General features: G+C 42.2%; 1 protein-coding gene across 1 annotated transcript in view; it reads right to left on the bottom strand.

Moving 5' to 3' along the window:
- Positions 1-425: 425 nt before the first annotated feature.
- The window catches only part of DNA2 (DNA replication helicase/nuclease 2), a 68,557-nt gene continuing 58,899 nt past the window's right edge, over positions 426-10,083 (bottom strand). The window contains exons 17-20 of the mRNA XM_017851411.1: positions 6,595-6,684; positions 5,817-5,999; positions 3,390-3,536; positions 426-1,449 (exon numbers count right to left, since the gene is read on the bottom strand). Of these exons, the coding sequence (XP_017706900.1) occupies positions 1,381-1,449; positions 3,390-3,536; positions 5,817-5,999; positions 6,595-6,684 (489 nt within the window). The 3' untranslated portion in view covers positions 426-1,380. The remainder of the gene's footprint in view (positions 1,450-3,389; positions 3,537-5,816; positions 6,000-6,594; positions 6,685-10,083) is intronic.

Raw genomic sequence — 10,083 nt, 5'->3', positions numbered from 1 at the left:
AAAAAAAAAAAAAAAAAAAAGGAAACACAGAACATATCCCCAGGTTCTCTTACTTTTCCAGCCATATGAACCTGTAAAGAAGCAAAAGGACTTTCTTATTCATTTCATTCCCAGGAACTGAAATTACTATCAGATTCCTTCCTGATTTATACTCTCATTATATCTAACCAATATTTAAGTTTCATCACAGCAACCTCTCCCGTTTGTCTTATCTGATCTATAACCTCTCCATGAACAAGCCCATCCTGGGTGCCCTTCATAAATCTCTTAATAATATCAGTGCTGCTTGGTTTCAGCTTTCCAGCATGATCAATACTTCACTTGTCACTATTAGAACCCTGAGTTTAATTACTATTAAACTATTCACTTGTCACTATAACCCTGAGTTTAATTACTATTCAGTATTAATAATTGACACAATAAGATCCATTAGTAGAACAAATTTATTAAAAAACTTCAAGTAATAACTTAAAAAAACACGAGGTAGAAACAAAAATTTTAACATATTTAGCATTCATTAAAAAAAAAACCCTCAAGAGAAATGGAAGATTTCCAACCCCCAGATCTGTTACCCCAAGATTTTAACCTTTGTTAAATCTGTTACCATATAAATAATTAATCATCTTGAGGCTATTTTGTTTTACAAAACATCTTTACACAAAAGGGAAAACTGAGTGATGCCCCAAACATAGGGGCATATGAACATATGTGAAAATAGGAATCTACTTTTTAAATTTGTTATCAATTCAGAAAACAATATTTGTTGCCAAAGACGATGTAAGAATTATTTTCTTTTATATCAAAATCTACTCTAGAATACCAAAATACTGAATACTGAAAACAAAAAAGGGGGATAGTAAGGGAGGATAGAAAATTAACAGGAAGTAATCAATTCATGTCATAAAAGTCTAGGTTTAGAGTGAAAACACATCTGATAGCAGAAAAAATCCTAGCAAAATGGCCTTTGGATTAGGGACCTCAAAATACAGAAAAGAATCACACTTACGTTCTCATCATCACAAGACTGTGCTTAAATGATGAAAACAAATCAAATCCCTTTATCAAGTCTTTCAGATAAAGTTCTTACAATGATATCTACAAAATCAAATTAGTCCTGAAATGTCTGACTTAAAAGTTTAAAGCCCAAAGTCAAAAGTTAATCCATCTTCAAAGCTGGTAAAAATTTATCAAACTCTGTCTCTAAGTCAGGCAAAAATACATGTATAGGACCCATAAATTTAGACTTTTCACGGTTTTGGGTACACCTGTGCTTAAAAACATAAATACTGCATGAAATTTTGTATGGTGACAGAATTTTCTGTATAGGCACGAGCTAGAGAAGATACTACCCTAGTATGAAAAGGCAAGGGAAATAGTGTTTTATTCTCTTTGAAAGTCACCCAATATGTGGCAAAGACTTTCATGTTCTCTTGATGGAAGATCAATGATGTAAAATAAATTAAGGAAGAAATATTTAGCACAATATGGAATGGCATAAATTTATGACGTTATTATTTAATATTTTGTAATTTGATTTACAGGACCACAAAAAAAAAAAATACGGATCTTTATGGCATTCTATGAATAATTACACCCTTAAGCAATAAGAGTTATTTATCTTTTTTTTTTTTTTTTGAGACAGAGTTTTGCTCGTTGCCCAGGCTGGAGTGCAATGGTGCAATTTCGGCTCACCGCAACCTCTGCCTCCCGAGTTCAAGCGATTCTCCTGCCTCAGCCTCCCGAGTAGCTGGGATTACAAGCATGCGCCACCATGCCCAGCTAATTTTGTATTTTTAGTAGAGACAGGGTTTCTCCATGTTGGTCAGGCTAGTCTCGAACTCCCAACCTCAGGTAATCTGCCTGTCTTGGCCTCCCAAAGTGCTGGGATTACAAGCGTGAGCCACTGCGCCCGGCCTCAGAGTTATTTATCTTAGCCTAATTCATACCTTCATAAGAAGTATGAAGTTCTTATGAAGCCTAAGAACTTCATACACTTTTTTTGTTTGTTTCTTTGAGATGGAGTCTTGCCCTGTCGTCAGGCTAGAATGCAATGGTGCGATCTCAGCTCACTGCAACTTCTGCCTCCTGGGTGCAAGCGATTCTCCTGCCTCAGCCTCCCAAGTAGCTGGTACTACAGGCGCACGTCACCATGACCAACTAATTTTTGTATTTTTAGTACAGACAGGATTTCACCGTGTTAGCCAGGATGGTCTCAACCTCAACCTTGCGATCCACCTGCTTCGGCCTCCCAAAGTGCTGGGATTACAGGCGTGAGTCACCGTGCCCAGCCCATACACAGTTTTAAAAAATGATTTATCTTTTTTTTTTTTTTTTTGGAGACGGAGTCTCGCTCTGTCGCCCAGGCTGGAGTGCAGTGGCCGGATCTCAGCTCACTGCAAGCTCCGCCTCCAGGGTTCATGCCATTCTCCTGCCTCAGCCTCCCGAGTAGCTGGGACTACAGGCGCCCGCCATCTCGCCCGGCTAGTTTTTTGTATTTTAGTAGAGACAGGGTTTCACCGTGTTAGCCAGGATGGTCTCGATCTCCTGACCTCGTGATCCGCCCGTCTCGGCCTCCCAAAGTGCTGGGATTACAGGCTTGAGCCACCGCGCCTGGCCCCAAAAATGATTTATCTTAAGGCCAGGTGCAGTGGCTCACCTCCTCTCTACTAAAAATTTAAAAAATTAGCCAGGCATGGTGGTACATACCTGTGGTCCCAGCTACTCGGAAGGCTAAGGTGGGAGTCCAGGAGGTCAAGGCTGCAGTGAGCAGTGATCCCACCACTACACTCCAGCCTGAGTGAATTTAGGCACCACTTCTTGGGGAAAACAAAGGCTGAGTGTGGTGGCTGACACCTGTAGTCCCAGCACTTTGGGAGGAGGCGAGTGAATCACTTAAGCCCAGGTGTTCAAAACCAGCCTGGGCAACATGGTGAAACACTGTCTTTACAAAACAAATACAAAAATTATCTGGGCATGGCGGCATGCACCTGTGGGCCCAGCTACTGGGGAGGCTGAGGTAGGAAGATCACTTGAGCCTGGGAGATTGAGGCTTCAGTGAGCTCTGATCATATCACTGCACTGCAGCCTGGGTGGCAAAGCAAGGCCCTATATTTAAAAAACAAAAACAAACAAACCAAAAAATCTTAAAAAATAAATAATACTCCATTTTAATCTAATCATTTGTTCCGGGTTAAAAAAAGGTTATAGGCCGGGAGCCGTGGCTCACATCTGTAATCACAGCACTTTGGGAGGCGTAGGCGGGGGGATCGCTTGAGCCCAGGAGTTCAAGACCAGCTTACGCAACATAGTAAGAGCTTTAATTTAAACAAGTATATAAATACTCACAACAGTGCAATCAAATGTGACCATATACAGAACAAAAAGGATATTAATTTTTCTGAATTTAAATGATTAAGCAGCTTCTCCAAAGGAGGATAGCAGTTTAGTGAGGGCATGCACCCCAGGAGAATCAGTTTATGCTTGGCTCTGGTTATAGCAACATTAAGACGTCGCCAGTCTTTCAAGAGTTCACCAACCTGTAAGAAATATAATTTTCAATTATTCAAGTTCAAAGGAATGGCTGAATATATTACAACACATCCCTATACAATGGACAACTGTGCAAATTTAAGAATAGAATGAGGCCAGGTATGGTGGCTCACACCTGTAATCCCAGCACTTTGGGAGGCTGAGGCAGGTAGATCACTGGAGACCAGAAGTTCAAGACCAGCCTGTGCAACACAGTGAGACCCCATCTCTACAAAATACACAAAAATTAGCCAGGTGTGGTGGTGTGCACCTGTGGTCCCAGCTACTCAGGAGGCTGAGATGAAAGGATCACTGAGCCAGGGCTGCTTGAGCCCAGGAAGTCAAGGCAAGGACGCAGTGGGCCATAACCATGCCTCCACACTCCAGCCTGGGTGACAAAGGGAAACTGTCTCAAAAAAAAAAAAAAAAAAAAAGGAGACTATCTAAGAACTGAGTAGATGAGGGATGGAGTACAAAGGAAACCTTTTATTATGTATATCTTAAAACCATATGGATATACTATACAGTTGAGAAAATGAACTAAAGAGAGGTAAAATAAGAAAATCAAAAAAAAAAACTATTTTGGGAGATGAACGTGGGAGGATTGCTAGAGCTCAGGAGTCGCCCATCAGCCTGCACAACGTGGCAAAACGCCATCTCTACAAAAAAATTAAAAAAATTAACTGGGTATGGTGGTGCATGCCTGTAATCCCAGCTACTCAGGAGGCTCAGATGGGAGAATCACTGAGCCAGGGAGGTGGACATTACAGTGAGCCAAGATTGTGCCACTGCACTCCAGTCTGGGTGACAGAGGCAGATCCTGTCTCAGAAAAAAAAAAAAAATCAAACTTCAATTATCTATAAATTTGAAAGTATACAAGGAAGATCTTATATGAAACAGGCCTCAAATACAACAGCCAAGGGGTGGAAGCAACCATTCCATCTGACAGATGAATGGATAAATAAAATGTGGTACATAGAGACAATGGAGTATTATTCATTCTTAAAAAGGAAGGAAATCCTGTCACATACTACAACAGGATGAACTAGCTGGCTAAGTGAAGTAAGTTAGTCACAAAAAGATAAATACTGTACGATTCTACTTATATGAGGTACTTAGATTAGTCAAATTCAGAGACAGAATGTAGAATGGTGGTTCCAGGGGCTTGGGGAAGAAGAAAATGGGTGGTTAATCATGAATACAGAGTTAGATTTGAAAATGAAGAAGTTCCAGATATCTGTTGAACAACAGTGTGAATGTACTTAACACTAATTAAACCGTACACCTAAAAATGGTAAGATGGGCCGGGCACGGTGGCTCAGGCCTGGAATCCGAGCACTTTGGGAGGCTGAGGTGGGCGGATCACCTTAGATCAGGGATTCGAGACCAGTCTGGACAACATGGTGAAACCCCGTCTCTACAAAAGTACAAAAATTAGCTGGACATGATGGCGGATGCCTGTAATCCCAGCTACTCGGGAAGCTAAGACGGAAGAATCACTTGAACCTGGGAGGCGAAGGTTGCAGTGAGCCAAGATCGCACTACTGCACTCCAGCCTGGGTGACAAGAGGAAACGCTGTCTGAGGTGGCACCACTGCACTCCAGCCTGGGCGACAGAGCAAGACTCTGTCTCAAAAAAAAAAAAAAAAAAAAAGAAAGAAAAAAGAAAAGAAAAAAAATGGTAAGATATACATTTTATGTGTTCTTTTAAATCACGATTTTATTTTTTTTAAAAAATGGAATACATCTGCAGAATGCAATTTTGTTACACAGGTATACGTGTGCCATGGTGGTTTGCAGCACCTATTGACCTGTCGGTTAAGTTCCCTCCCCTCACCCCTAAACCCCTAAAGGCCATGGTGTATGTTGTTCCCCTCTCTGTGTCCACGTGTTCTCAATGTTAAACCACAATTTTTATTTTTTTTTTATTTTTTATTTGTTTTGAGACAGAGTCTTGCTCTGTCGCCCAGGCTGGAGTACAATGGTGTAATCTCTGCTCACTGCAGCCTCCACCTCCTAGGTTCAAGTAATTCTCCTGCCTCAGTCTCCCAAGTAGCTGGGAATACAGGCGCACACCACCACGCCCAGCTAATTTTTGTATTTTTAGTAGAGATGGGGTGTCGCCATGTTGGTCAGGCTGGTCTCAAACTCCTGACCTCAGGTGATCCACCCGCCTCGGCCTCCCAGGTGGCTGGGATTACAGGCGTGAGCCACCGCGCCCGGCCCACAATTTTTTAAAGAGAGAGAAATGCCCCAAATCAATCAGTAGCAAACCCAATTAACTCACAGTTCCATCCTTATTACTTCTAACAAAAGACACTAGGACAATACTTTTGTCCCTTCCTTGGTATTTGTCTACTGTATTAACTTCGACCATTCCAGTAGAAGAATGTGCCAATAAATCATTGATGATCTTTAACTGCTGCCTGTACGGTGCAATAATACCAATATCAGAGGGATTGCATCCAGCCTAAATAGAAAAAGACACATTTTAAAAGAAAGAAATCCTGATTAAGTTAAACTTTTCTGAATTTAATAATTAAATGCTTACATTATGTGCCCAACTGATGTTTATAACACACTTACCTATCTCAAAGACTGAATATAATTACTGAATTTGCTCTAAATTTGTCCATATTTCCCATGATGAAATAATTCCTTAGACATTGCTCCCTTAATTTTGAGAGTTTCATGGCAATGTAACGGATTATGTGCCACTAAAACAGTGCGCGCGCACACACACACACACACACAGTACAAAGAAACACATTTCACCTTCTGCTGTTTATTTCACAGAAAAGCTTCCAATCCCAATCACTACGTCACAGTATTGTCTCAATTAGAATTAGCTGACATTACAAAAAGTTATTATCGTAAATGAAGATTCCAAATGTCATTATAAAATATTACATGTCTTAGATACACTTTCTCAAAATCAAAACAATGGGGCTTCAATCCCCTTATCTTAATAAATGAGAGTTAATGTCAGATCAGAAGTTTCTTACAGTCTAATATTCTATTATTCTGTACCTTAACATTTGTTATCCTTGAAAATTCTAAATTACCTTAATAAAAATGGAGGTTAGGAAAACTATGACTCTGGCTTCTGTTATATTGCTCACACCACCTTTTTCAACTTGTTCTGGTGCAGGAACCTAAGTAGAAAAATATACAGCCTGCTGATAATACAATCTCTAAAGTAAAGAGTACTATAAATAAGCAAGTGGCCATAAAGACTGTACTACTGATTTGGAGATGAAAAATATCTTTGTCTAAAAGATGAAGGTGAAAGAATCAACAAAAATGAATTATATTAATATTAGTCACTTTCAGAAAGCTACGCAGAGGCCATCTATCTTAAACATGCTATGACTGAGGCTAAAATACCTACGAAAGCTGATCACTCACCGAACTTCACATACTTAACTTTGTTATCCCCCATTTTACAGGAATCAAAGGCAGAAAAGAATAAGTAACTTTCCCAAGGCCTCACAATAAACTGTGGCACTAGTATTTGAACTTAGGGTGGCTGGGCACGGTGGCTCATGCCTGTAATCCCAGCACTTTGGGAGACCGAGGCAGGCGGATCACAAGGTCAGGAGTTCGAGACCAGCCTGGCCAACATGGTGAAACCCCATCTCTACTAAAAATACAAAGATTAGCTGGGTGTGGTGGCACATGCCTGTAATCCCAGCTACTCGGGAGGTTAAGGAAGGAAAATCGCTTGAATCTGGGAGTCGGAGGTTGGGAGTCCAGCCTGGGAGTCAGAGTGAGACTCTGTCTCAGAAACAAACAAACTTAGATCTGGGTCTCATATCTATGCTCTTTCCATTTTCTTGTCCCCTTTTATACAAATAACGGAGCAGATAAAACTGCTGCCACACCTGATACATCTCTTCAAAGACTACTTTCCTCCTACATCATCCCTAAGCAAACTTGATTATTTTTAATACAACTTACTTGGAATCCCGATGGTAAAAAAGAGAAAACAAGTAGCAAAAATAAAGATTCTGAGCGATCGCTGGTGAAGGAAATAAATGCAACTTACAATTAGTAAGCTAGAACCATGGTTTATGAAAGCAGTCATTTGTGGCCGGGCGCGGTGGCTCACACCTGCAATCCCAGCACTTTGGGAGGCTGAGGCAGGCAGATCACAAGGTCAGGAGATCGAGACCATCTGGCTAACAAGGTGAAACCCTGTCTCTACCAAAAATACAAAAAATTAGCCAGGCGTGGTGGCGGGCGCCTGTAGTCCCAGCTACTTGGGAGGCTGAGGCAGAAGGATGGCGTAAACCCGAGAGGCGGAGCTTGCAGTGAGCCAAGATCGTGCCAGCCTGGGCAACAGAGCAAGACTCTGTCTCAAAAAAAAAAAAAAAAAAAGAAAGCAGTCATTTGTGAAATGAGTCTATCTGAATCAGTTTTCCAAAGTCTGCCTGCGCCTAGGTGTTAAGATAAAATAAAATTCTTCAACCTGAGTTGCTAAGGGTAGTATCTATGAGATGAAAATTCCATCACAGACATGTAGTAGAGCCCTATTTTTAACAACCAGCTTTGAGAAATGCAGACAAGGGCATTAAAAACACACAAACACACACACACACACACACACACACACACACACACACACACACACAAATCAAGCTGGCTTCATCCATCCATCTTTTTTATTTTTTTATTTTTATTTTTTTGAGATGGAGTCTCGCTCTGTCGCCCAGACTGAAGGGCAGTAGCGTGATCTCGGCTCACTGCAACCTCCGCCTCCTGGGTTCAAGTGATTCTCCTGCCTCAGCATCCTGAGTAGTTGGGATTACTGGTGTGTGCCACCAGGCCCAGCTAATTTTTGTATTTTTAGTAGAGACGAGGTTCACCATGTTGGTCAGGCTGGTCTCAAACTCTTGAACTCAGGTGATCTGCCTGCCTCGGCCTCCAAAGTGCTGGGATTACAGGCATGAGCCACCCAATCCGGCCATCCATCTTTTTGTTTTTTTTTTTTTTTGAGACAGCTTCACTCTTGTTGCCCAGGCCAGAGTGCAATGGCGCAATCTCAGCTCTCTGCAACCTCCGCCTCCTGGGTTCAAGCAATTCTCCTGTATCATCCTCCCAAATAGCTGGGATTACAGGCATGTGCCACCACACTAGGCTAATTTTAGTAGAGACGGGGTTTCTCCACGTTGGTCAGGCTGGTCTCAAACTCCCGACCTCAGGTGATCTGCCTGCCTCGGCCTCCCAAAGTGCTGGGATTATAGGCATGAGTCACTGAGCCCGGCCGCCAGTCATCCATCTTAATAACAGGAAACAATGATTTTAGAGTAATATGCTCATATAATTGGTTGCTATATTCTTATTTTATTTTCTTGAGACAGGGTCTTGCTCTGTTGTCCAAGCTGGATTGCAGTGGCGCAATCATAGCTCACGGCAGCTTCAACCACTGGAATTCAGTGATCCTCCTGCTTCAGCCTCCTAAGTAGCTAGGACTGCAGGTGCACACTGCCATACCAGATAATTTTTTTTTTTAAGTTTGGAGACAGGGTCTCGCTCTGTTGCCCAGGCTAGAGTACAGCGGGGTGATCTTGGCTCACTGCAACCTCTGTCTCCCGGGTTCAAGCAATTCTCCTACCTCAAGCCTCCTGGGTAGCTGGGACTACAGGCAAGCACCATACCTGGAAAATTTTTTTATATTTTTTAGTAGAGATGGGGTTTCACCATGTTGGTCAGGCTAGTCTCAAACTCCTGAACTCAAATCATCCGCCTGCCTCAGCCTCCCAAAGTGCTGGGATTACAGGCATGAGCCACCATGGCCAGGCACATCTAGATAATTTTATGAAGAAATTTTTTTTTTTTTTTAGGAAGAGGGTCTCACTATGTTGCCCAGGCTGGCCCTAAACTCCTGGCCTCAAGTGATCCTCCTGCCTCAGCCTCCCAAAGTGCCAGGATTATAGGCATGAGCCACCAAGCCCAGATGGTTACTATATTTTTATTTGAACTTATGTAAAGACTTCCAACTCAATGCTGAGAAACACTACATAAAGCAAAATGTACAAATATAGGGTAAAAACTTAATTCTTAGTTCCCAGAAATAAGAATCAAGTCATTTAAAGTCCTTGTGAAAGGCCAGGCGCCGTGGCTCACGTCTGTAATCCCAGCACTTGGGGAAGTGGAAGAGGGCATATCACTTGAGGCCAGGAATTCGACACCAGCCTGGCCAACATGTTGAAACCCAGTCTCTAATAAAAATACAAAAAAATTGGCTGGGTGTGGTCGTGTTTGCCTGTAATCCTAGCTGCTTGGGAGGCTGAGGCAGAAATGCTTCAACCTGGGAGGTGGACGTTGCAGTGAGCTGACGTTGCACCACTGCACTCCAGCCTGGGCAACAGAGCAAGACTCTGTCTAAAAAAAAAAAAAAAGGCCGGGCGCGGTGGCTCAAGCCTGTAATCCCAGCACTTTGGGAGGCCGAGACGGGCGGATCACAAGGTCAGGAGATCGAGATCATCCTGGCTAACATGGTGAAACCCCGTCTCTACTAAAAAAATACAAAAAACTAGCCGGGGGAGGTG

Source organism: Rhinopithecus bieti, unplaced genomic scaffold (genome assembly GCF_001698545.2).
Source record: "Rhinopithecus bieti isolate Rb0 unplaced genomic scaffold, ASM169854v2 scaffold_33940, whole genome shotgun sequence".
Classification (NCBI taxonomy): Eukaryota; Metazoa; Chordata; class Mammalia; order Primates; family Cercopithecidae; genus Rhinopithecus; species Rhinopithecus bieti.
This window is presented reverse-complemented; position numbering and strand designations above follow the sequence as displayed.